Source organism: Chironomus tepperi, unplaced genomic scaffold, assembly GCF_022539635.2.
Source record: "Chironomus tepperi strain 1889 unplaced genomic scaffold, CSIRO-AGI_Ctep_v1 contig_163, whole genome shotgun sequence".
Classification (NCBI taxonomy): domain Eukaryota; kingdom Metazoa; phylum Arthropoda; class Insecta; order Diptera; family Chironomidae; genus Chironomus; species Chironomus tepperi.
Genome location: NW_027226285.1, coordinates 1,937,080 through 1,964,982, shown reverse-complemented (window position 1 = coordinate 1,964,982; position 27,903 = coordinate 1,937,080). Strand labels below are relative to the sequence as shown.

Genomic DNA, 27,903 nt, shown 5'->3' with positions numbered 1-27,903 from the left:
TTCTTAATTTATTTTTTCCACATAGGTATCTATGGATATACATACGGATCCTTCATTCTTTTTTCGCATAATTACACCCTACATCTTTTGGGGTGGAATAAAGCATCAAGAAAAAAATTTATAATGAACATGTAATGAATCTATGTGGTGTAAAACTTTTTCCTTTCTCTTCTTTTTCCGTCTCATAATTCTCATTTGAATTTTTATCAAAAAAATTACCCATGACGGTTCCTTAATTAAATTTATGCATAAGCATATAAAAAAAACTACACAAAAAAATTGCTGCTTGCTTAATAGCTACCAGGAAAAAAATAAATGGAAGTAGAGAAAAATGTTACAGCAGCAGTGGCATTATCAGTAAGTTGAGCATCAAGAATCATCTATGATAAGGAAGAGAGGGCATGACAACAACAACAATGACGACAGTCGCAGCAGTAGCAACAAAAACTAACAACTTTTTCAATTCATAACCAGCACAAGCTTAAAGCGTATTCAGGAAAAATGAAATCTCGTCGCTGTATATATGCTTAAAATTCAGTGAAACTTTTGTAAGATATCAAGCTATGAAACTTAGTTCTTGTAACATTTCGAAAACAGTAGCGGAAAAATAAGAGAGCTGTAAAGGAAATGAAAACTTATTGAAATCCTTCATCTTCAGGAATTTCCGGGAACTAAAACTTGTAGTGAATTGCTGTGGATGTATTCGATATTAAATGTATTCTGGGTAAGCAACTATAGGAAGATTTGCAGTTTTAAAGAGAAATAGGTTTTATTTATAGTTTAAATGCTCTCGTACTCGAAGCTATTAAGTTGATTGTTTGTGAATTGCTCGCAAATGACGTCCATAAAAAAATACATTTTATATCCACAAACTTACTTGTTTCTTCGTAAGTCGTGTAGGATAATTGTAATCCATGGCACTGCTAGAAGGAATGTCCTTGTATATCTTCGAGATCATACTCTCCACAAAATCTGGTAATGCTACCTTGACTACCGAAGCATCCTGTGGTCATCAAGCACTGTTTGGACAACACTGCTTTAAAGTATCATACGAAGGTATCACTAGCCCTCGTTTGCATTAAAGCATAATCTGTCATATTCAATTTTAAGACTTGAACCGATTTGTTGAGGGATATAAAAATAGAATAAATGAGCATGAGAACGAGAGATTAAATAAAAAAAATGGAATAAGATGGAGGTCTCCTCACTGAACTGTATGTTGTAATAGTTACAACAAAAAAACATAAAAGAACAAACTTTTATACGTTTATGCAATAAGCAATAGTTTATCTACACTATACACATATAAGGGATTTGATTAATATGGGGCGGATGCATGATTTATGACTTTTATGTAACATTTATGTAATCTCTTCTCCTCCTCACCTTTCTGCCCCCACATCTCTCCATCTTTTCATAATAAAACACAGAATAAAGGAACAAAAAAAAAGCTCAGTCAAATAATTTTTCTACCATTTATCGAGCTCATAAGCTAGTTGTGTAATAGAACTGTGGATGAATTTTTGAATGCATGGAATGGAAGCGCATTTTTTAGTTAATTGGGTTATTGAGTTGGTTATAGATTTGAGGTTACTAACTATAGACTACTGGAGCGTATCCAGAGGGTGCCTATGGATGTTCGAGGCTTTCTGGCTACATACCTAATAGACTAGCTTAGAGATCGTTTACAACGGTCTGTTTACTCTTCATTTAGACTAACTTAAAGCTTGTCCACTTAGCACATTGTTGTCCAAACTCTGCACCGCGCTACACTACTGACTTGGACCAAATGCCATGTGTGGTTTCAGTCGTGGCTTTCCTCCAACATTAGTCGTGGCACAAAAAAGTTTGGACAGCACTAACTTAACATATCCAACATTATCGAAACAGCAATAACTTCTCAAACAAAATTACAGCAGCTTACCACTCTTCACAAAATAGCAGTTCCACTTAATCTTTCAATTTCAATATAAGCAAAAAACAAATTTTCTCATTCCTGAATCAGAGCACACAAAAAAAGAAACGAATGAGAGAAATGAGCAACCGAGAACTTTTTTTTTTCTTCCTCATCGTGTCCTCATATTTATCTCCATACATGAACTCATTGTACTGTGAATATAAAACTGAATATTTATGATCGTTGTTGCTATGTATCTCTGTGAGAATATGAGACATAACTTACACTTGCTTTATTCACAGAAGCTAATTTTTTTTTCTCTGCCTTCATTATCATTCCAGAACTGCCACATTTGCCACCAACGCTTTGGACGGAGTTTACAAAATATGATCCAGGCGACATACTTCGGGCGAATTGTTCGACACAACCATCAAAACCCAGTGCTACAATAACTTTTCTACTTAATCAATATGCGGTGAGTTGTTTGACTTCTTTTTATTTAGCCTTTTGCTTTTCCTTTTTTTTTGGCTTCTAGCAAACATCACAAGCTTTTAATGAAGTTGTGAATGGTAAAAAAGAACAAAGAAGGAAAAAACATATTTTTTCGTCTTATTAATTTTTCGTGTGCGACATTGAAGCTAAAAAGAAATTTATTTGAACTGAAGGCTTAACGTTTTTATTACTGTGATATATCAGTTGCTAAGAGGAAATGATATATTTTTTTGTGTCATTCTTGAAGGTACAAAAGGTTGTTTTTAAGGCATCAAATTACTTTTCATATAGATGAATACTCGTGAATCACAATTATGATTGAAATATGCTCGATATCAGATTATTCAGGCTTTGTTGCCATGAAAGCTTTTTAATGCAGAGAGCTTTTGGTCCATCACATAGTCTTAAAGCTTGTAATCATTCCTCAATTCGATAATTAAAGATTTTAATTTCATTTGTAAACATACCTGAAGTTAGCTGCGAATGAAAAATTTTAAATTCAAATTCTTCAAAACTGTTAGAAATTTTAAATTACCAAAAACCGTTAATGGATCAATTTAAGATAGCTCAGATAAAAATGCGCTTAAGTCTCTCGACAATACGAGAACTTCCAAAATATTTTCAAAAACAATATAGCAATGCAACAGTAATTTGGATTTACTGAATGAAAATCTAATGAATAATTTTGCATGCAAATTTTTGATGATTGAAGTTATTGTAAAAGTTTGTAAGTTTTCAATTTAAATTAAATAGATTTAAATATTCATATTGTAGAAATATTTACATTAGAATGACGAAGTTTATCTCAGATATTTTGATGAACTGATATTTTGTCGTCTGTTCAGGATATCATCGTTGAAGTCGGGTGTTTGTGTAATCTAAATGAGGGTTATTGACAAGTTATGTCCTGTTACTCCTCAGCATACGCATCCCATCTCTTGGACGCAATAAGTGTATGCCCTCTTGCTTACTTACTTCGCTTTCCTTTCAAATCAATTGTGATCTACATGCTTCTTTCAGATGGCCTGACTCCATCTCAATCCCGAGCGACACACCATATCGATATGAGGGTCATGACATATCGTGATCGCTCGGTGCAATACTTTCAGTAATTATTAAACCACACGATAATTGTTCTCCATATGGATTCCTTCAAGAATTCTTCATCTACTCATGTATCCCTCGGGTTCTTCCTTCATGAATATTTTCACCTTTTCAATCTAAAAAGAGAACAAATTACGAAATTTACCGTCCCAAAAAAAGTCCCTCGATACTTGACAAAAAGATCTCAATGGTAACGAGACAAATTTTATTAATTATATGAATTTAAAATTCAAGCAGTGGGCTGAAAAACTGTCTCTGTTGAGGAAAATAAAAAGGAAAAGCTGATACAATATTATTAAAAATATCAAAAGCTTTACGCACAACATGGGAAACTTTTTTTTTTGTCCTTTTTGTGTATCCTCATTTTTCTTTTATTCTTTTGTGAGCTGGATTTTTGAGGAAAAGTGTCTAGACTTGATCATTATGACAAAATTCACGAATATTGACAATTTGTACTGCACCTTTACATTGGCATTCGTAAGAAATTCTATTTAGGCAGTCGTGGACAACCTTTTATAGCCAAGCACATCTTGTTGGTAAGCCTCGATCGAAACCACACATGACATATGATTCATGGCATTTTTACTAGTGTGCCGCAGCACACAGGTTGTCCACCACTGTATTAAGACAATAAATCGACATTCATATGAAAAAATAGAACCAAGGCAAAAAACATTTTGCAAAAGACATTAAAATTCTACTCGAATACGCCTCCCTCTTCTTCTTTTAAATGTCGAATTGATATTTTTGCTCCCTGCCTGCCTGCTTTGCCATGCCTACTTACAAAGTGCAAAGAAAAGTTTTTGCTTCAATTGCTACTTCCACAGCCTCTTTTTTTATTGTGTATAAATGTTATTTTGTGAGAAGCTTATTTTTTTTGTGTGTATCTAGCTAGCTATACCCCCTCCTAGTTTGCTTGCTGTGCTGGATATTATACAACTTTTTTATGTTGTCTCAGTCATTTTAACAATTATATTTCAATGACAAAGTTTGACTCTCATACTTTCTGTATACATGCTCGCTTCTCGTTGTTTTCGTGTTACTGTATCAGACCCGATTTACTTTAATTTAAGGCATGGCATGAGAGAGTAGAAAAAAAGGATGTGAAAATGAAGAACAGAAATTAATGATTAAAACTTCTGTTTAGATAGCAGCTCATTGAAGGAAGATTAATGCATAAAAATATATAAGGATGAGTGGATAAATATGAAGAATTAAGTCTGCAGGTTATTTTCATTTGTCACTTTGAGTTTGCTCAGTGCATGATTAATTTGATACATTATTATTTTGTCGGGGGAATTATGTTGTTTACTTTGCTGTAGAGTATAGAGTGGTGAATCGATGTGGGTTGGTGGCGTAGTGGTTTTGTATATTGGGACTTAATCATTGCACACCGACCCAGTAGTCATGGGTTCGAGACTCGGTATGAGAACCCTTTTTCGAATCAAATGCACTGGAAATGCGACTAACGCCGTCCTTTGTAGGCTAAAGGCAATTTAGGCAGTATAAGTCGTCAAAGGTGCTTGTCGGATCCAACTGTAAACTGTGGAGTCTAGGTTTGAGCGCGTTGATTTTGCGAACCCTCACTGCCTAAGCTACCCATCTCTTACAGCAATTAAGCCTTGAAAATCCATCATAATCAGACTGATTCACATTCGGAATTCAATGTCCTTGGGCTATTCATCTGTTGGTCTTTTCAGTTACATATTTGAAGAGGACATCTTCTTTAGAAACAAACCTGAAACTTTCAAATCACAAACAGATAGAAAATTTTCTCCATTGAAACTTCGTCAATGGATGTCGAGAACATAAAACCATTTAAACAAAAGAGACTTAATGCTTTCAAGCTATTTAAAAATAAAATTCCTTCATGATTGGAAGCAAGCAGCAACAAAAAAGTTTCCAATCAATTGAAAGTATTTTTCCTTAATTTGTTAAAGCTCGTAAAAGCTTACAAAAAATTTTTATTCACGAAAGTAAACAGCTCATTATTTTATTTATTTTATGTAAACAAATTTTGCTTCTTGTAAATATCTTTGAGCAATTATCTTTACTTCCTTTATTTAACAACACGTCTAATTAAAATAGTTTCATAACAAGTATATACAGAAGGTGGCGGAATAGGTAAATTTTGGGGTTAGAAATGTAAATTGTTGAGAATTTGTAGCTGCTGTTGAAGTTTGATCCCTTACAATTTCAATTATTGGAACTGATGGTGTTGGAAGATGTAGAAAATTGATTGGATATGATTGTTTTGCGTTTATTTTTAATTTTGACTCACAAATTTATATTAAAAGCATTTATTAGGTAGTAGAGCTAGAAGTCGTTGGTATTGGCAATTGGCTGCCAGAAGCCGGCGATAGAACAAGCTTTAGGCGACATTTGAGGGAGGCTAAAGTTTATAGATCACAGTTTATCTGTACGGCCTTCTGAAGAGCTTGCGGTATTTCTGTTCAGTTTTACATGCCTTGCTTACTCTCAGTTGAAGTTTAAAACTGGATCTATCGCTGGCTTACGTCTTTTCCAACTTACCCTATGCCAGGCTTATATGTGTACTTGTCAAACCAGTAAGCCATTATACTCGTATCCAAACATAAACTCAACACTAATAATTCCTAATAAGAATGCAAATAAAGCAATTTCCGAAAAGAAAATCCAAGAACATCTTATTTCTTCATTATAACACAGCACATCCATTAAATAAAACACCAACAAAAAATCTATTAAAATTCATGAAATTTCCATTAATTGTATTACTTTTTTTATTGAGGTACTTTTTTCTTTACAATAACGACAGCTAATTTCTTGCGCATATAAATTAATTGAGCATTTTTCTTGTAAGTTCCCGATATTTTTCACTTAATTATTGCGCTAAAACAATTTATTGAAGAGTGAGGATGTACTTCCTTATGATAAACAGTCCCCCAAGAAGAGAACACGAAAAAATACATGAAAAATTTACCAGTTCAACATAATCATCGTTGTGCCATGTACTACAATTAACTGTCATGTTAAATTAAAATAATTATTTTTCCTTTGTATTTATGGTCGGTCCGCGATAAAAATTATGGTTGTTTTGACCATTAAAATATTTTTTGTATTTTTTTTTTTACGTAACTAACAACTTAATTGCTACAAAATGCACGTAGTCATGAGAATTCTCGCTTGAAAGTTTTCATTAATTGTAATTAAAATGATGGCGCACCATAGTCACCATTTGGTGGTGATGGTGGACCATATTCAGGTTTTGGTGGAGGTGATGGAGGTCCATATCCTTGGGCTGGCTTATTCTCTTGTGCTTTATATTTAATGAAATATACTTCAGGCTTGGATGGCTCGGTTGGTGCGACACTTGGCAACTCAATTTGTGGTTGTTCTTCGGGCTTTTTGACTAAGACATAAACAAGTGTTTTATGTTCATCTTGTGGCGTTGGTGGAATAATTGGTGCTGTATATTTTGGTGGTTCTGGTGCCTTAATGAAGATCAATTTGTAATGTTTTCTTGGTGCTTGTGGTTGAATGACTTGTGGCTGACGATAATCATCTTCATCATCTGGTGGCAAGTGGACGTAAACATTTTTAGTAATAATAGGCTGTTGAGGTGGTGGACCATAACTTTGTGCTGGAGTTCCATAACTATCTTGAGGTGCAACTATCTTTGATGGTGGTGGAAATGCCAATGGTATTGGTGGTGGACCATTTTGTGCAATTTGTCTCGGTAATTGTTGAAGTAATGCTGGTGGTGGTGGTGGTGGATATGGAAGTGATTGACGGGCTCTCACTGGTGGTTCGGGATTTGCAGTTACAACCGCAAAGGCAACTGACAAAATCTGGGAAAAGACAAGCAGTGAAAATTAAAATTTATTATTCATGAAAGTCGGGGAATTTCCATTAACTTCCGGATCAGCAGTTATTGATGAATTAGTAATGAAATTTATGATATAATACACTACTGACACATGCTTATCGTAGTTCATTAATAATCGTAATTCATTCATCGCATTGTGTATTGAAATCTAGTTTAGGAAATGCTTTTTTGCTGTCAAAAGGAACTGGATTTTTAAATTTTGATAAATTGACAATATTATGACAATTAAGACCAATCAACACTCATTTCCATATCAAACAGTGATGACAAAAAAAATTGGAAATAAAAATCACATTTGCATCCCCACAAATATGCTGCAAAAAATAATTTAATGATGCAAATAATTAAATTTCCATAAATTAATTTTTGATATGATATTTTATGTCGGTAGAGAAAAATCTGTGGTTTTGGTTAATTGCATTTGGTACAGCAATATGCGTATATCCTTTTCCATCAATAAATCACAATATGTATTTATGTACATTTATGCTTAAACTTTTAATATTTTAATACGAAATAATGATGAAATTTTTTTAGAGTTAATTGTACACATCAGTTAATAAGGTGCGAGAACAAATGTTGGGCATTTTTTATTTTATTAAATAATGCGTTAATTATATGTGGAAATGATTCCATCTGAATAAAGTTATTAAAAGCTTATTATAAAATAAATTATTGTTTGGTTCAACAATGGATAATGATGAAATCTCATTAAAACAGATCAAATAAATTTATACTTCAAGTGATGATCCATAAAGTGTAATGAATTGTCATTGGATTGATATTATTATTATAGAGGCATAGCCATAGGTAAGTCAAAGTGAGAGTTGGATGCGTAGCCAGATTGGAAGAGATTTTAGCCCATTGTTTAAAGGAAAAAGGGAAGGGGGTATAGTGCAAAAATTAATGGTTTAAAGATAAGCACGATAAGCACGATTGGGCAAACCGAAGTCTGATTCTGCAGCTAACCAAATGTCAAATGTATATCTTCTCGTGATATTCCCTAATATCGCAAAATTCAGTGTTGGCTCCCGAGATATATATCGGAATAAATGCATTAATGGATAGAATAAAAGCCTATCTAATACATCTTGTCTGAAGTGTGACAGTACTACAATCAGACTAGGGATGATAAGACTAACAACCTTTCGAAACCATTTCTGAAATCAACTTGTACAAAGAAAGCAACTTCAGCTTAGTGTGACTTTGATGTGGGGGATGCAGAGCTCAAAATTTACAGCTAGATTGTCAGCACTCCAGAGAATGAGAGATCGACTATTTGACCGATTCATATGTCTTGATATCCGAGATCAATATCATCACTACACACCTTCATTCGTCTACAAATGCCTGTACTCCAATTTCCATATCCAAATTTCCAATTAATCATTGTCCTTAATCAAAAATTCCCTGAGATAAGCACACACAAGCGAAAGGATCGTGATAATAAATTTAAAATTCATTCAATTAAGAGAATTTAATGCTTAAATTCACTGATTGACGAGAATTTTTTTCTCCCCGAATGTGAAAAAGAGCCAAAAAGGAATTTTTCATTTTCCATTTCATTTCAATTCCGAAAAAGGTTCATCAAATTTTAATTCTTATTCCATTTCACAATCATCACGCACATTTGTTTCCTCAGACGAGAGATCGTCTGCCTCTCTCACTCACTCTTTTTAATTTCAATTAAGTGCCTCAGCATGATCGAAAAAAAACGAGAAGCATATAAAAATTTATGCACACACAATATGTACACTCACCAAAATCAATTTCATCTCACTGTTATTTTTATGTATATACTTTTTTTATATAGAAAAGCTCTTTGAAGCTTTAGTTCCTTTTTTTCATAAAACAGTCAGTAGCTGTAGCGGAAAAATGTCCGTATTTGAATAAAAAAAGTGACAACAAAACTAATGAAAAGCACTTTCAAAAATAATTCTTTTTTATCATCGCACGACAAAACAGACACGGCAAAAAGAAAGGGAATTAAAAACTATATATTTTTTTTTTTTTTACTAAAGTCCCTTCCGCTTGAATTTTTTATTGATTGCGGCTCTCGAAAAAATAAATTTGCGACTGATATACAATGTGACAAGTGCTTTTGTTTTTATATACCGCACGCATTGAAGCTGATACCACTCTTCCCCCATAACACCGTTGAGTGAGGGCTTGTGAGGCAATTTTTGTTGTCTGCATATTCGAATGAATTTTTTTGTTTGTTTTTGTTTTCGTCTCGTAAGTCCAATAAATTCATAACGCATTCATTTTTCGCTGCTGCTGCTACTGCTCTTCTTGAATATTTATGGGACAAACTAGCCTTGAATGATTTTGATGTATTTTAAAGGATATGGATATAAAAAAAATGTTCCAGAATAATGAACTTACTATGCCCGAGGGACAGAAATTTAGGAAGGTCCGCGGCAGAGCTTCTAATGATCTGTTAAACCTCTTTTATTGACACCAAATGGAAGTCGACAACGTTTATTACGAGCGACACAAGGGAATCCATATGACGGCCAAAAATAGGCGGCCGCGATTTGGTGTTAATACAGCAAGTGTAGCAGACCCATATAAGCTCCGTGGAAGAGCCTTCTTCATTTGTGTCGCACGGGATACCCAAATTGAACTTGATTGTTATGTAAATTATAGACCATAATCCATAAAATTCCATTTCATATGAACCATTATTCAGTTGTTGTATCCATAAACAACACAAATAAACAATCATATACAGCCATTTATAGGTTAGTCGCGAAAATGCATAAAACAAATCAAAAAACAAACAGATATTGCTTGTGTCACACAATATAACGCATGAATAATCCATAAATGAGTCAATTTGAAGTTTAAATAAAAGCAAGTGCGGAATTGAATAAGTTTGGTCACTGACAAATATCCAGCTTTAAGCTTAAATCACAAACATCAAATTTAATTATGCTTAATTTTTCCACTAATTTTACCTTCTTGTGAAGCATTTTCATGGCTTTTATGCCTCAACTTTCTGCTCAATTAATGAACCTCATTTTTCTTCTTTTCTCAATGTCCTCAATGTTTTAATAGAAGCTAGTCCAAAAAAAATATGTGCCTCTCAATGACTACGACAATGTCCATCATTATCATTTACTTCATTGTCCTTTTTTTTGTTTCGTCCCTCATTAATTTAATTAATACGATATAATACCTTCAACGATACTTAATTATATACATCTAGTGTTCCTGAATTACATGGATCTTACAGTGTTACACACCTTGAGTAAATGGATGCTTTAATTCCTATGAGATATAGAAAAGAAAAGAAGGAAATCCTTCTACAATTTAATGCCAACAGTTTGAGAAATTGAAAAGAAGATAGCAGTGACATCAGTCTACAGTGCAGTGGTGGGCAACCTTTGTGCCGCGGCACTCTATTGTGTCTCAAAATGTCATGAATCGTATACCATTTGTGGTTTTGATCAAGACTTAATCCTAAGGTGTGCCGTGCAAATCGAAAGGTTGCCCACCACTGGTCTAGATGCTTCTTAATGCATAAGAAATTGTATAAGTGTACTGCACATTTCTGAGAAGGAGATTATGCTTTAATTCAATTTATTCTACCATGAAGCATACATTATTAATTGTAATTTGAAGATGTCGAGAAACAAGACTTTTAGGGAGTAAGAGTTATGTCTGTGTCTGCTTCTTTAAGAATGTCGTCGACATAAAATTTGAGTATCAAAATGTCAAATCAACAATCTGTAAAATTTATTCAGTTACATCTAAAATCAATATACTTCACAAACATCTTGGGCTCATCATATGTCATAGAGGCAGTCACGAATAAAAAATACATGCATTGAAACAGAAAATATGAAAATATTTTTTTTTTATCGACACGCATCAAAAGCACCGAGCAAGCTCAATTTATTGAAACAAAATAAAATTGCTTGATGCGCGACACAACATTTCGACTGTCAAATGAATTTTTATTTTTTGGCAAGACACTTCAATGTCAGTGGAGCAACATTGCGTCACTATAATCAACGTATGTGGATTGAATTAAACTGTTTTAAACTAGTTATTTTATTGTGGTTTTGTTGGCAATTCATGTAAATTTTTATTGTCTTGTAATGGAGGAAGTAATTGTCTGGATTGGTGTTAATGGATTCGTTCTGAAACGTTTGGTAGCTTAATTAGAAAGTGGAAATTGGTGAAGTTTAGATGCATCTTTTAAGTTGCTTAAGATGAGAAAGTCGTGAAAAAGACGTCCAGAAGATGCCTCAGAATTGACAGCATGGGAGGAGAGGAAGAAGGGGACTGTCCCCCAAACAACATTCGTAATATTCTTATTGCGTTTTTGCAATCATAATAAGCATCATAATAATATCAATAATCATAATAAGCATCGATTGCAATTTTGCATCACAAAATTGCAATCGATGCTTAATTGAAAAATATAAATCAGCAATTTAATTGAAAATTTTTGTCTCCTTACCTTCAATTATTTTTTTCATTCATAGCGTTTGTAGATGAAATGAAATTTTAGAGCACGTTTGATACTTAAATTTTTTTCGATCTGAGGTTGGTGACGCTTATTTGGGTCTGGTTAGACCACTCCGACACTAAAATTATTTGAATTGACCCTGATTGTTCAAATTGCCAGTTAGATGCCAAAACTGTGATTCGGCCAGCAATTGAATCAGATAGGAGGCCTTTTGTTGCAACCCAGGGTCCAAGACAGAGCATGTTACAGTTAGTAAGCGTATTTAAGGAGGGTTTTGGGAGTCAAATCCAGGTCTCGTGAAAAAATCCTAAACACCCCTGAATTTTTTGCGATCCATTCAAACACATTCTCACCCCCTCCCCTCTGTAACACAGAACTCTAAAATAAACAGCTTTAATTTACCTTGAAGTGATAAAAAAATGTTCCAAAAAAGCCTCTTTGATCTCTCAAAAAAGCAGGACAATTTGCCCTTTTGAATTTTCACACGGTTCCCAAAAAAAAAGTTGTGGACACGAAAAATATAATTTATGTGAGTGAACTCAAATTGTGAGAGGAAAAGACAATTTGCAGGCAAATATTTTGGGACAAATATTTAAATTAGAATTGTCTATGCACACTCATAAATGAATTTTCTATTCAGAATGGGGGAAAAACGAATGACAATTTTTAGTGACTCTGTGTATATATGTGTTTATGACAGATTCGGGTATCATATGCAGGAGGTGAAAAGCTTAATAATTATGACCATTTTCAGTGATTTGTTTCTATTAATTAACATGGAAATAAATTATATTCAAGGCATGGGAACTGAGCTGTTAAGTGAGATGAGAATATTAATTAATTTTTTTTTGTGCCTCAACGAACAGAAGTGATGTGTTTCGCAATACATTAGTAAGCATAAGGAAAGCATTTATTAACCCCTGTAGACAGGAAGTTAACACTTGATATGTCATGGTTACTAAACCTCAGATTGTAGTGGTCATTTTACCATTGGGAGCTTTACAGGCATTTACATAATTTTCCTCTCAAGCCACACTTCGTCTAGACTTTCATGAAAAAGGCTGGCTGTCGTCGTCATGCGATAATTTGTAATCCAACCATACAATCATACATTTACCATGATTATGATGTATCACCTGAGAATATTTTTTTTTTGTTCCTATAGCTTGAGGTGATTTAATGTAATTTTAAGTTAGTGTGCTTTTGGGGTTCAAAATTAGCTCGTGTATAATTATAATCAAATAACAACTGTTACTGTAAATTATTCCACAGCGAATAAGGGATGCCCGAAATTTGGAATAAATATCCAATTAATAATATTTTTTTACATGCTTTGTGGCTAGAGAACCCAAAAATTATTACAAAATAGACAAATAGATAATTAGGAACCAAGAGATGTTTCTATTGACTTTTAATTATAAAATGACGCAAATTTTATAAAAATATTATTATGCTTCCTATCAGAATTTACATTTCATCACGACAACTTATTTCGACATGAAAACAAATAAATTTTCATATTTAAAATGGTAAATATATTCTAATTAATGTTTTATGTGACAAGGGATCCTCGAATAAATTTTCCCTTTGGGGGTCGTTTATGAATTACGTCTTTTATGATTGTTGGGTTTGTAAAGCGATAAGATCTTTGTAATGAGTGCTGGGTAGTAGAGAAAGGAGGTTCAAATGTGCTTTTTGTCGTTCTAATTAATAACCCCCAGTAGCTCAGTGGTAGAAGCATGTAACCCGGAATCGTAGGACGTGGGTTCGAGTCCTATTCGGGCTGTGTTAAGGGGAAGTGTCCTTTTACTCTAGAATTTTAGAGGAGTAATGTTTTTGAACAGATTGTTGGTTCAGATCGCATTCTCCAGATCTTTTCAAGTTCCGCATATAGATATAGTGCATGATTTGTCGTTGACAAGACTTAGGTGTTGGGTTTTCCAAAGCAAAGTCTCCAAGGTTAACATCAGGACAATTTATGCAATCAGAATTCGTAAGACATTGGTTCGAATCCCACTCGGATTTGTTCTTCTAGAATCTTAGAATTAGTTCCGAACAGTAACTACAAAGCTAGATCTTCACACTTAATTAACAACTTCTTCTCTAGAATGCCATACAATGTCTCATTATAAGCTATTGACTGTCATACGTTTACAGCTTCACATCACCATTTTCACATCATTAATAATCAACTCCACACCTATCTCTTTATTAACATAACTAAAAAAGCATGAAAATGAAAAAGCATTTCTGGCTCTAAATAAACTCAATTACGAAAAGTTATCATCAATTAGTAGGAAAATTCGCTATAAATTTATCTACCGAGTCCCCTCTACTAATGGAATCATTTTAGTCATTATCAAAACATATTTCACAAGCTAACAGAAATGAGCATAAGCATCATTAAATTTGCTAATTAGTTTTTTCCCTTCTCCCAAGTCCAATATCATTTGTGTGAATTTGGCATGAATTTTAATTGGTATTTTATCAAGCAGCACGCAATCATTTTTCAAATTTTATCATTAAAATGAGGAATAATTTCAGACGAGTGGACCCCAATATTCATACATTATGCATTAAATATTCAATATTTCATGATTTTTCACTATAAATTAGGTAAATAATATGAAAAAAAAAATTATCACACTGTACGAGTTAATCAGTTTAAAAGCATTGGTGTGCAGTGATTTTTGGTTCAGCTCTCCGACAATGCATTTATTGAGTACGAAATACAGTTTTTTTCAATATTAAGTTGTGTCGACTATAGCTCATGAAAATTTTAAAATAATTTTAAAAATATAAATAAATGCACACCAGAGATAATGAGATGGAATGAAGGATGCTTGAATAAATTTAACATGCTTTTGATTTTATGTTGTTTATAAGCTGAATATGTATACATTGAGTCCAATAATATATTTTATGTATAATGTAGACGACATGCAGCAGCAGCAGCAGCACAAGAAAATTGTTAATATCGTTTAATGAGAGTTTATGGAAAATTTTATCAATATTTAAACATTATGACCGAGAAATTCTCATCGGAGAATATTTTGTTGGAAATGAAAAAGCTTTTTTGATTACTGTTCGTGGTCAGGTGGTTTTGGTCATCGATCATTATGGAAATTTGTTTTCTGATATATTAATACATCCAATTTTGATGACATATGTGAATCTCTTGAATACAATTAATGCTTATCAAGTAGCTTATTGTGGATTATATTTCCAATATTTGGTCAGTCTCTTACATACATCGTAATGGATGTCAATCAAGAATGATATAGGAACATTTCTGTCATTTAGTTGCCGACCTGAGGTACCACAATATTATCCCATTTGTCGGGATAAATATTTTTGGGATTTCTGGGGTACCAAAAAATTATCCCATTGGTCGGGATAAATATTTTTGGGATTTCTGTTCGGATACATGACTTCTCGGATAAATCTATCCTTAAGCTTGCTAGTTTCTATTGCATCATTGCTTCCATCAACAGCTCTTTTATAGAAAAATATGAGAAAAAAGCTGAGCAAAAATCCAATCTGTCCTTTAACGGATATAAATTTATTATCCATGTCCCAATAATTAGTCAACAAGCTGTAGATAAATTTTTGATTATGTCATGCTGCTAAAAAGATTTTTTTATTTATTCATTCCCCAGCGAGATTTATTCATATTTATAATATTAAATTAATGATTACATAATTCATTTGAATGAAAGGTTAATGAAAGCACCAGAACAACTTTTCGGTCTGAAAAAAAAATACCGGAACCTAAAATACCTTAGAAATTCTTTTAGCATTCCCATGAGTCATGCCCTAAATCATTTCTTTTTCACATTCAATAGAATGTAAAATAAGAAGCAATGGAACGAGGAAAATAATCTTTTTATAATTTGTTGGCTTTTTGTTGCTCTCTTTTCTACACAATTTCACATTTTTTTGTGTTGTTGCTGTTTCAGCCACATTCGATTAAAGATCTTTGTGAAATTTAAGAAGTCGAGCTTTTTGCTCCCTTCAAGCGCTTTACTGCCAGTAATTGAATTTGCGATCTTTTCTTTCTCTTTTCTTAAACTAAATTTTTGTTGACGTCCAATTTTCCTTTCCTTTCCTTTTTACTCGCCATCCATTTTCATGCGAGGTCTCTGTGAATGAGATATTCTGTGTAACGGTAATAAGACGATAAAATAATGTCATACTATTCACGACAAAGTCGCCAAATTAAATTACTATAAAAATGCTTTTATCGAATATTCTCATTCTCTTTCTGGGGGGCTGTTCACCAATTACGTAACTCTCTTAGTAGGGGAGCGGTCCGAGTTATTGCTCCTGTTTATCTACTGAACGAAGTGGTAAAGAGGAGGAGATTGGTCAACAAAACCAATTTCTTGCGTTCCGTAACACGTGAACGACCCCCCATTCCAGCTTCTAATTTCATTCTGTGCTTATTCGTATGCTGAACACACAAAGAAAATTTTATTTTTCATTACCGAAATTCTCATCTCATTCTCAAAGAAAATGAAATGGATCTTTGAACTTTAATCGATTAAATGATCCGTTATCGTTGACTTTAAATTTTATTGGAATTAAAAAAATTATTCGTTCAATTTCATTCATTTCCAAATACCATAATTTATTGGTAATTTATGACGGCATTCCAATATTTGAATGACATTTTAAGTTACAATTTTTAATGTGTGTTTGCTGTTGTGATTAATGGGCAAAGGGTTATTCACTTGTTCGTTCTGTGGTCTAATACGACAATAAGAGCTGTTTAATGAGCACTGAATAGAGAAAGAACATTCAAGTATCCTTTAAGCAATGATCCCTAGCAACCCCCGGTAGCTCAGTGGTAGGAGCATGCGAACAGAAATTGTTAGACGTTGGTTCGAATCCTACTCGGGCTATGATATTGGGAAGTAAGTCAATTGACCCCCAAACATTCCCAACCTCTAAATAAGTCCCTCATCACAACCAAACAATCCTTAAAAAAAAACTCCCAAATTGTTCAACATTCTTTAAGTTTGAGCAAGAAATCATGCAAGACAGCATCAGATTGCAATATTTCTTGTGCCAAGCTATTATTCTATCGGAAACACACTTTAAGTAATAAAATATGTTTTATGATAAAAATATTTACAGTTGTTAAAGTTTCAAGTATAATTTCCACTCGATAAATTGACTCTCTCCTATGTGTGTAGAGACTAAGGAATCCATGCATATCAATTTATGCATAAATCACCGATTCAGTTGGAAGTAAAAACTATAAGTTTCATCCATATCAATAAAAAAAAGTTCATTCTTCTTTCCAATGGACTCTTCAATACTCAATATTGCGCAGTTCCCATTAATGCAAAGTTTATGCAGGTAGACAGCGACAAGATAGGGAAATAAGCACAATTCATTGAACGATGAGTTTATTTCTTTTGCATTTGGAACTGTACTAAAATGAAGCTAAGAAAATTGAAACAATATTGGCACTGAATCAATTTAAATTCTCCGTCTTTTATTTCCTTTTCATTCTTCATATTCCTCCTTATGTTGTCTCTCATACTCTGTTTTGCAATGTGTATTGGAGTGCAATTTAATATTTACGGATGATTAAATATTATTTAATATCATCATCATCATCATCGACATTATTGGTATTGTACGTGAACGTATAATGCATGCATGTGAAATTTATCAAAGAAGAAGGAGAATGCAAACAGACTTTAAATTCCATTCCTGAATGTGTTTTGTTTTTGAGTGATTTGTTATGAAATGGAATTTTGAGTCGTTTATTGAGTAAGCTTTTCTCGGATTTGGCAATATTTTGTAAGCTGCAAGCTTTGTAGGTGGAATTTACGGAGAATATTCATCACTTACTCAAGGGTTTAAATATGAGTAACAACAAACATAACCTCAGACTTTTATCACAAAGCAAAACATTGACATGTTGAAAATAAACAATTCCGATATACACAAGATATTCATGGCAGCTACATGGCGACCACTTTGCATACACGTTGCATACTCGTTGCATCCACATGGCATCAAAGTAACATCCAAGTGGCATAGAAGTATCATGTACGAAGTATTCAAGTAGCATGAATGTGGCATTTACGTTGCATCCACGTGGCATGCAAATGTTATTCATTTGACATGAAAGTGACATCAATATGACATGGAAGTGACATCTATGTGACATGGAAATGACTTGTACGCCATATATTCATGGCAACCAATTGATTGCCATGAATAATTTGTGCTGATCGTGAATCCATTTGACTGTGATACTTCCGATCAACATACCAAAAAATATAAACCAAACTGACTGTCACGTTTTGCAATATTATTCAATACTGTTTAAAAGAAGAAAAAAAAGAGTATCAAGTGCCACATATGTACTCCACAAATAACTGATTTATGCATGGCATGGCACACTATATATGCAATAATAATAGTATCAAGTAACAATTTCAACCATCCATTTAATTCGTTCAACCGAGAAAGTAATCACAATATTATTTTTGGAATTCCCACTCAAACATGATTGCCGTTCCTTTCTGACACACTATATGTATGTCTCTATCTCATCTCTTTTGAAGTGTATTAACAATGACATATGTGAATATCAATTACAAATTGATATCGAAAATGTTTCACATTTAAAATTGCATCATCAAATGATTGTGCATGAGACAGTCTGTATGTCGCGTTCATTATTTTTGAATTTATTTTGAATTTTTGACTGTAAATTATGGCATTTGGAAGCAAAAACAACAATATTTTTTATGTGATATAAATCTGATTTAATGTCAATTTTATCAGCAAATCCAAACATTTCCTCTACCATCTATAATTATTTGGAAGAAGAGATAAAAAAAAGTTACATCAGCCATGAATATAAAAGCTTTAAATTATCATACGTGACTGAGAATACTTTCAATTTTTCTTGCGCGTCGAGAAAAACCATTGCGTCATATGCCAGAGACAAAATTCTCATTAAGGCTGATGACAGATTTTCCTCCTGATCGTGGTATTGTCAGAAATTTATGGGAGCATGTCCTTAATCTTTAATCATTTTGTATCATTGAATATTAGTCACAAGAGGCTTAATAATACATCCATAAACGGTACTTAAAGGGCCATTGACTTGTGAATCACAAGTAGTGATGTTATGGAGGTGATGTTATTGAAGGTGCTTGTATGGAATCGGTATGAAATCTCTATTACACCCGGTGCATCTATACCGTACCCTGTACATCTTTACCGTACCCCAGTGCACATGTACCGTACCCAGTGATCCTGTATCGTATCCTGTGCAACTTTACAGAGCCCAGTTCAACTTTACTGTACCGTACGCTGTACAAATTTACTGTACCCGGTGCAACTGTCCCGTTCTTCGTAGTACATATATACCGTACCCAGTACACTGTATCGTATCGTATCATGCCGTACTGTTTCATAACACCATCGGAGGAATCAACTCCTGACTGTGTCGCCCGGGGTAAAATGCGTTCAAACAACTATTTTCGATTGATAATCCCCAACTAGATTTAGTTAGAGTTAGTGACATAAAATTATAGAAATTTCTGAAGCTTTAAAAATGATTTTTTTCCAACAAAATTTCAAGCCATACAAAGAATGATAAACTTTTTCAACCAAACAATCCTTAATCGTTGGTTGCTGAATAAATTGAAACCTAAAAAAAATTTAATAGCATACACAAATTCAAGAAATCACGATAAACAATTTTTGTTTGCTGTACAGTCGGTCGAGAGAAAATATTAATTATATACAGCAAACAAAACAACAAAATAAAAACACACAAGAGGATCAAAAAAATAAAAATTGAGCATGAAAACTTTGTTATTTATGTATAGAAAACAACTCCTTTCAATACCCTTGGCCACTAGCATTGCACAGACATTATTTATGTAATACTTCTCCTATACATATGAAGTACGTGTGCGATAAAAAAATATGGAAAATAAATTTCTTTTTTTATACAAATTGTATTGATAACGGGACGTGATTAAAATAGTAACAAAGGCAGAATGAAACAAACGCTGACATCGGCTACCTGTGTGCATGCGTGCTACTTTTCTTGCCTCCACTCATATCAAATTATCGTCGAAAATGTGAATAGGAGAGAATAAGAAGAAGAAAATAAGAAGAAGACCTAAAACTATCGACATAAATAAATGTATTATTTCCTATAAGGAAAGATGCTGCTGTGTGATGGCCTGATGGGGAGAATGGCGCATAGTGCATAGATTTACAAATTGAGTGCTAATTGCTTCAGACTTATCTTAAATGTTAATGCACTCTAGGAAAACAGGTTACGAAGAAGAGGTAGGAACAAGGTTGACCCCTAAGTCCCCGTCAATTGAATATGCTCCTGCCTAGTTATAATATTTAAGAAGACATATAGTCGAGTAACCCTCGATAGCTCAGTGGCAAGGGCTTGCGATCGGAAATCATAGGGTGTGGGTTCGAGTCTCACTTGGAATTCGTTATTCAGAATCATCCCTTTTCTGTCAGATCACAAATTTGTGGTCCCTAATGGTTGATAAACTCACTCATGTTGTTCATCACTACGATTTGCAAAACCCTGAACATCCTGTTAATTAAAGGAAATAATTAATTAATGTGACGACCATCCACAAGACAATAATGTCTGACATCCACAGAAATAATAAATGCTTGACAATGACCTTCTTGACTTAATAACTAAACAAACTCCAGTTAGTAGTTCACATGATTATTTCCTGCATAATAAGACTCACTTCTTAAATAGACATGACACCATAAACAGCTTATGTTCAGCATAAAACTAGCTAAAATGCTTATTTTTATGTAAGAGCTTAATTTTGTTTCCCATCTCCTGACATATTTTCATGGAACGCAATAATGCCATGAGATGCTTACATAATGAGGATTCAGATATAAAAGCTTTTAGTTGGAGGTATTTCCTTAAGCAAAAATGGTGTGTGTGTGTGTACAAGAGAGAGAGCACGAGAGGATGAAAATAAAAAAAAAAATCACAAAAAAGTTTCAGTATCCTTGTCAACTCCAGTTAATTTAATTTGCATGCTGCTATAAATAAAATTTGTGTTGGCTTTTGTTACTTTATGCATTTCTTCTTTTTTTTTACGTTGAAATGGATTTAAAATTCAATTAATTTAATTCCAACGAGCGAATAGCTTCCTCGAATTATTGTGCAATGTTGACAATGTTTAAATTTGCAATTCGTATGTACTGAATTACATTACATACCTCCAACAATCGGGTTAACAAAACTCAAATTTGTTTCTGATCGAAAAAGCTTAAAATAAATATGGTCAATGTCGTTCCATATTTCAAAATCATTGTGACTGAATTATCAGCAAAAAAACCGCTATCTAAATGACTGTCCATGTCATTTTAATACCTTTGGGATTTCCATTCAAATTTTTATTTAAAACCAATAATTTTTTTTTTCATCGTCATCGTCGATAAATTGGACATGAAATTCCGCCAAATTTTAATCATGCTATACTCATCATTGGTTTTTAAATGTCAAACAGAAAAGCCATGCTAATATTGCAATTGTTAAGCTTCAATTCAAATTTATTATATTGACGAGGAGTCATTCATTTGTTACGTGATGTAAATGTAGAGTTTGTTGACCTGTCTCATTGATCCAGTAGATTCTTATTCGATCGACTTTCCATGAGAATTTTTCATTTAACGGTTTTTGAAAATTTGAACTGATTCAAAGTTCATTGTTCAATAATTGAACTTCAATTTGAATTTCATTTGACTGTTAATTTTCAAAATAAAAATGATCGTTATTTTTCACAAAGCATTTGTAACAATAATGTTAGATTGCTGAGTCGTAATATACGAACAGACCCCCAAAAAAATAACATCACACAGCGGTTAAAAATAGTTCATCGAATACGGAATAGGAAGTGGAAAAAATATGTTTGTAAATGATATTGATTACCATTTTATATAAATATGAATAATTGGATATTTTAGTGATTGTGCAATTGACATCTAATGGGACATAACACAGACATGAAAAAGATGATATAATGAACTAAATATTTTTTATGGCAACATTTCGTGCTCTTTATCGTTATTCGTAATGATTATTTTTATTATTGAATTATTATGAGCGATTCTATATGGGAATCCATAAATTTAACTTGAGGATTATTGAAGATATTTCCTTATCAATAATGGGATCTGATGTTGCATTAATCACTGAGTCGTTCAAGTCACATAACAGTATCGAAAATGTCTCTCAAGGCTGACGGTACTTAAAACTTTTCCTCATAAATTATGTCATTGTCCTCTAGTTGTTCTCAAGTGTTATTTTTGGCAGATTTAGTAGTTTCTCATGTGCTATCACGATGTTTTATGGATTATTGTTGGGAAAGTCAAATGCATGCATTTACACTTGTGTGATCATTGGTCATTGCTATTATCAGCTTGTAAGAGTCAAGAACTTTCTGAAATTTTGGAACTTCGCAATCTTAACAATTGAATGAAGACATGACGTGGGCTCAAGTCCCACTCGAAATAGTAAGGTTCTGAACAACTTCCTTTATTCTTCTTATGGTGAAAAACATTAAATTTAAGTCTATTGAATTGAAATCCATAAGAAATCTATTAAAAGCTAAAAATGGTTTATAGCTAACAATGAACAACAAAAGGCAGTTAGGATGTTGAAAAGATTAAGAGCCATTTCTTGGAATAACGATCGAGATATTTAGGATTCTTGAATGTTTTTCTAGTGAAAAACAGCTCAGAGAATTGAAACAAACTTTTCAACTTAGAAATCGGATTTGATTTATTGGCCATCAGAGTCAGATTGATCTAATACCTTTATTGAACTTCTTAGAATATACTTCAACAGAAGTGAATGTTCTTAAATCTAAATCCATTCAGATTGCATAACATCACGTCTTTCCAAAAAAAACCTTTAAAGCCACAATCCATTATTCGCAAATATAAACGCATTACTCGTGGTAACAGACGTACTAAAACGGGATAAAATAGGGAAGCTGTCAAGATGACACAAGAAGAAGAAGAAGAACTTTTGGGAAGGAGAAAGTCACGAATGGTGCTTAGCGAATGAAAAATTCGGATGAAAAGACAAAGAGATAAAAAATAAATCTTGTAACTTTTTTCATTTTATTTTTATTGCTTTTATAATGCGTTTTTTGAGTCGTTAGAGCGACATTGTAATATATCATGATATTGTGTTAAATAAGGCTGAAGATAGTTGCTTAGATTGGGGTCTATTAAGGAGGTACTCAAGGGGATGGAGTGGGTTTGGGTGTCAAACCTCATCTACCCCCTCATTCAAATTAATGGTTCATTTCTATGTCAATTTTGTCACGGGGAGAGGAATAGATGGGTTACAGCGTGACAGACAAAGTGTCCAAAATCACCACAAATCTTCAAAATCTCAGCTAACTCAAGAGAACATAATAAAAAACCATATATTAAATCAATAACGACTTCACTGCATTTTGTGTCTCACGCTTATCCTTCATCATTACTTCCATCAACATTTCAGATTGTTCCTTTAAAGATGGCATAAATAATGTCGGCCACAGATGATGCCATATATACAACAATTGAAATTACTTCCACAAAAATGATTTCTAACAATAAAAAGAGATGACGATGAGCAACGAAAAAAAAATGAAGGAAGAAAGGAAAATATCGACAATCATATTCTGCGAATCGAATTGTATTGAATGTTGTTGAGGACTGAGCATTCATTCAATTTGTGCGAAAACACACATATAGGAAGCCAGAACAATAAAAAGAAAAAGAAATGCCACAAAATTCAAAAGGAATCAAAAAATATGATTGAAACTTTTTTTTTTGCTTGCTTCCTTCATCCTACTCATCATTCCTCTTATGGGTTTTTATTTTTATTTTCATTTGTTTCCTTAATTCTGCTTTCATGACATTTTTATGATTTTTTCCCATTTTTTATCTCTCTCTTATGCTGCTCAAACTATGATTGTTTCTATTGGCACACACATATGGCGATATCTATTTGTGGATGGGGTCGTTCACTTATTATGTACCGGTATAGGGGTAGGCGCTCTGGGAAAGGATGACATGAGGAAACGCGCCCTTGGGAAAGGCGCCGTGGAGGGAGCGTCCTGGGGAAAGGATGACATGGGAAGAGGAAGTTTGAGATATTGTTACGTAACAAGTGAACGACCCCTAATGTAAATGCGCTTTTCTTTAATTGAGAATCTCTCTGTAAGCAATTACATTGAACAATTTTTAATCAACGAATTTCCTTAACTTATGCAATACGATTCCAATTATTCTTCCTTCTCTCTGGATTGTTTTATGATATTTTTCCTGACTACGAAGCACTTTTTATGCCAAGGTTTATTCATGAATCAATCATTAGTTCGATAACTCTTTACATGGTGTAGTTTTTATTACATTATTTCCCGGAAATTTTCCTAATAATACAAGTTGCTGCTAGCTATGCATTTTACATGCTTCAATATATAATGTGAATATTAATTTGATTTTCTACTGATTTTATAGGATATTGATTAAATGGTTTTAAGATTTATTACATCACATGTGTTCCTGAGTGTCTTCTGGTGAAAATATTCATCTTAATTTATGGGAGAAATACGAATTTCAATTATCATTTAACGGTTTTTAAAATTTAAATTTTCTAACGGATTCTACAAATTTAAATTTATTGAAGCAACGCTTTAAGAAAATTTTCATTTTTTTATGAAATGAAATTTCATCAGACCAATCGGTAAAGGAATAGCTCGATGGCATAGAACTAATGATTTAAACGTGAGCTTTCTACGAGATCTGGTTGCCAATATTTCATCCCTTATCCAGGCAGTCAATCATCCACCCGATAATTATTGAAAAATCACTAATTGTCAAACTTTTCGCAAATAATCTCTGAAACCACATGCGATTTTATAAAGTTCCAGTTCATTCTTATATCTATTGTTGTCTCTTAATGTCAGACAACAAAAAAATAGAAAAGGAAATAAATAAAATCAGTCACAAATTGTTTTGCAATCTTCGATACACAAAACGGAAACAAGAAGAAGTTTTTCATTTCAAAAAAACAATTTTTCAAATCTGTGTGGATTAAGGAATATACAATAGAAGTGCTGAGGAATTAAAATATATACTTTTTTTGTTAAAATAATGAAAATTGTTTTATGTTTTGTTTGTGTCCTTTAATCAGGATAAATAAAGATGCAACATAGAGGTAAACATAGAAGAACCGCACGTAAAATGCATTACACATAGCAACATTTCATTCAACCTTAATTACCATAGAATTATCATTCACAAAGCGAGAACAATGTGCATTTAATGAAAAGCTTGTCGGTGAGGTTTTTATGGGTATTAAAGAATGAAAAACAAATGGCAATATGGGAAAGCAATCTCATTTTTGAGTGATTGCGGTCGTAAATAAATTAAATATTTTGTTGAGATCTTTCTCTGTGGTTAACATGTTATTAATTAGTTAGAGCATATTATTTATTATTATAAAGTCATGTCATTCAACTGAGATTGTAACGTTTTACAAATGGAATTAATTGTTTCATGGTGGATATAAATTATGGTGGTAAATGTGGAACAGATTTTGTCATATGCTATTGTCAATTGATGGCTTTTTGGGAGTTCATTTGACTAGAATTAATTTTTTAAATAAAGGCTTTTCATCAAGCTGCTCGTTGAATATTTTTCAAAAATTGAATAATATTCCCTGAACAGACAATTAGTATGCTCATGTATTGTGTGTTAGGTCTCATAGTGATTCGAGTGGCAAGTTGACCGGCTGATTAGGGTACCCGAGATGAATTTGAGGTCATCATATATGGAAGTATACTGTTTAGTTTAAATTATAACAAAATCTTACCATGTTGCTGGATCTGTCACTTAATTTGTCTGAATCTTACTTCTCAGTGGAATCACTCCTGTCTAGCATGATCTTTCACTGTCCTAGCGCCATTACTCTAGCGACAATACAATCCAGTATAGGTACACCACTGGATGGGTACAGTGGAACACCTGATACAGTTGTATACCTGTAGCGTACTATACCATGCTAGGTGTACCACTGTATCGTGCCATTGTTGTACTTTTACAGTGCATAACATAATAAAACAGGAAAAATCGACTCCCTGACGTTAACATTCCTATAAAAAAAATCAGTTCCTTTACTTTTAAACACAAACTCATCGCATTCCATTTTATTCCATTTTCTCATTTCATTTTGGCTGTAAAGTAATTTGTAAAGTCAATGACCTTCCATTTACATCCATTAAACTCGTTATGAAACTTCGAGGCACTTGAAAACTTTTTCACACAATGAAGTAGTCGAAAAATGTTCCATAAAGAGCATCTAATAAATTTATGTAAGCAGGAACAAATTGATTTCATAATTTTACCTCCCATCATTCATCATTCCTGTCATTTTTATGACTATACATATTGTTATTTATTCCTGCGATCTTAAGAACTTCTTCTTGCATTCAGTTTTAAGTGCTTTTAAAATGCAAGAAAGAAACATAATAAATGAATCCTTTCCACATTGGAAAGGAAATAGAAGCAGCACACATTTTTTTTCTTTCATTATACTCGAACATAGGTACGAATGTATGTATTAAAATAAGATTTATGTTAAACACATTATGCTACGTCATATAAATCACATAAGCTTTTTTTCTTCTACAATCTCTTCTTATTTTCCTTAGTACATCACTATATACTTCAAGTATGAGAATTTTCCACAGATTGCGCGCATTATTTGATTAAAATCTGTCAAATATTATGTATCAGGTGCTACATCCGGCATCAAATTCAATTGTTTAATCCAGTGGTGTGAATCTTATGTGTCAAGACACATCTTAGTGATTAAAATCGATAGGAACCGACACGACAAACTATGTCCTGCCATATCCCAAAAAAAAATAGTCTGCACAATGATGCTGCGGCACAGGCTGTCCACCATAGCTCAAACCAGAGATGGCATACAGGTTGCTCAACTCGTATTTAAGTGTTGAGTGTACCGCAACCATTTTGGCATTGCCGAAGTTGATGCTTGCTGCTAAGTTGCGCCCTGACACAAAAAAGGTTGTCTACAATTGTTTAAAGCTACATTGAATAGGAGATTAATTGATATTCTATCTACTGCTTTAATTTATAAGATCATATAGTCAAACACCCACGACGATGCCTATCTATTGCAGATTTTTGCTAACAATAAATCGAGTAGGTGTAGGATGTAAGATGAAAATTGTATAAAATGAAAAAAAGCACATAAAATATCAGATGAAATATTTCTAAAATGTCCTTGAATATGGCGAGAAAGAACGAGATAAAGCCAACTGGATACGCCGTTCTATGTATCGAAGACATAGATAGACATATGTAGGAAGAAGAACAAAAAAACAAAAAAAAAATCCATTTTTCATTGTGTGAAATTGTGCAGAAATAGAATTTTTTTTTAAAAAAAAATAGGACATAAGCTTTGACAGCAGCAAGTGATTCAGCTTAAGGAGATAAAAGAAGGATCATAAAATCTTTTTGGTACAACATTTAGTGATATAATATATGTGGAATGCTTAGTAATTGGGTAATTTTCGTAAAATCGATTTTCATATAAAATTGAGACAATTTTAAAAATAGAATTGGGTCAGGATGATGCCGTAAGGCAGTGGTGGACAACCTTTCTTCCACGGCACAGCTTGATGGCAAGCTATTATCGAAACGGCAGACAGCATGAAGTTCATTGAAAAACACCCAGCACACTGGTATGTCACGACAAACAGGTTGTCCACCACTGCCATAAAGTGTCTTACTTTCCATACAATATTAAGCACAGACCAATTCAACTCTTTATAACTGTTCATAATAAGTCTAGTCACAACAGCATGGTGCTTAAGGACGACACCATTAAAATACTCTAAATTATTTACGTTCTACGACTAGATAAAATTTAATGGACATTCCAAAAATATTTCTGTGCCATGGCACACAACATGAAAGGACCCACCAGAA

At 33.1% G+C, this 27,903-nt stretch overlaps 2 protein-coding genes across 6 annotated transcripts in view; one reads left to right on the top strand and one right to left on the bottom strand.

Annotated features, from left to right (window-relative positions):
• LOC139088492 (uncharacterized) overlaps positions 1 to 27,903 on the top strand; it is a 72,371-nt gene that overhangs the window by 36,997 nt on the left and 7,471 nt on the right. For all 5 annotated transcript variants that reach the window (XM_070637742.1, XM_070637737.1, XM_070637740.1 and 2 more), the window contains one exon: positions 2,239 to 2,372. In XM_070637742.1, coding sequence (XP_070493843.1) covers positions 2,239 to 2,372 — 134 coding nt within the window. The remainder of the gene's footprint in view (positions 1 to 2,238; positions 2,373 to 27,903) is intronic.
• LOC139088569 (uncharacterized) lies at positions 6,270 to 25,974 on the bottom strand. Its single transcript, XM_070637840.1, has 2 exons — positions 25,945 to 25,974; positions 6,270 to 7,323 (listed from the first exon to the last, which is right to left on the bottom strand). The coding sequence occupies exons 1-2, from the start codon at positions 25,972 to 25,974 to the stop codon at positions 6,682 to 6,684; spliced, it is 672 nt and encodes a 223-aa protein (XP_070493941.1). The 3' UTR covers positions 6,270 to 6,681.

Bases quoted from the DNA above. Each gene is read 5' to 3' on its own strand.
- LOC139088569 (XM_070637840.1), bottom strand. From the start codon at position 25,974: ATGGCACGATACAGTGGTACACCTAGCATG. The intron at 7,324-25,944 runs GTATAGTACGCT...GTCTTTTCCCAG, and splicing joins ACAGTGGTACACCTAGCATG to ATTTTGTCAGTTGCCTTTGC.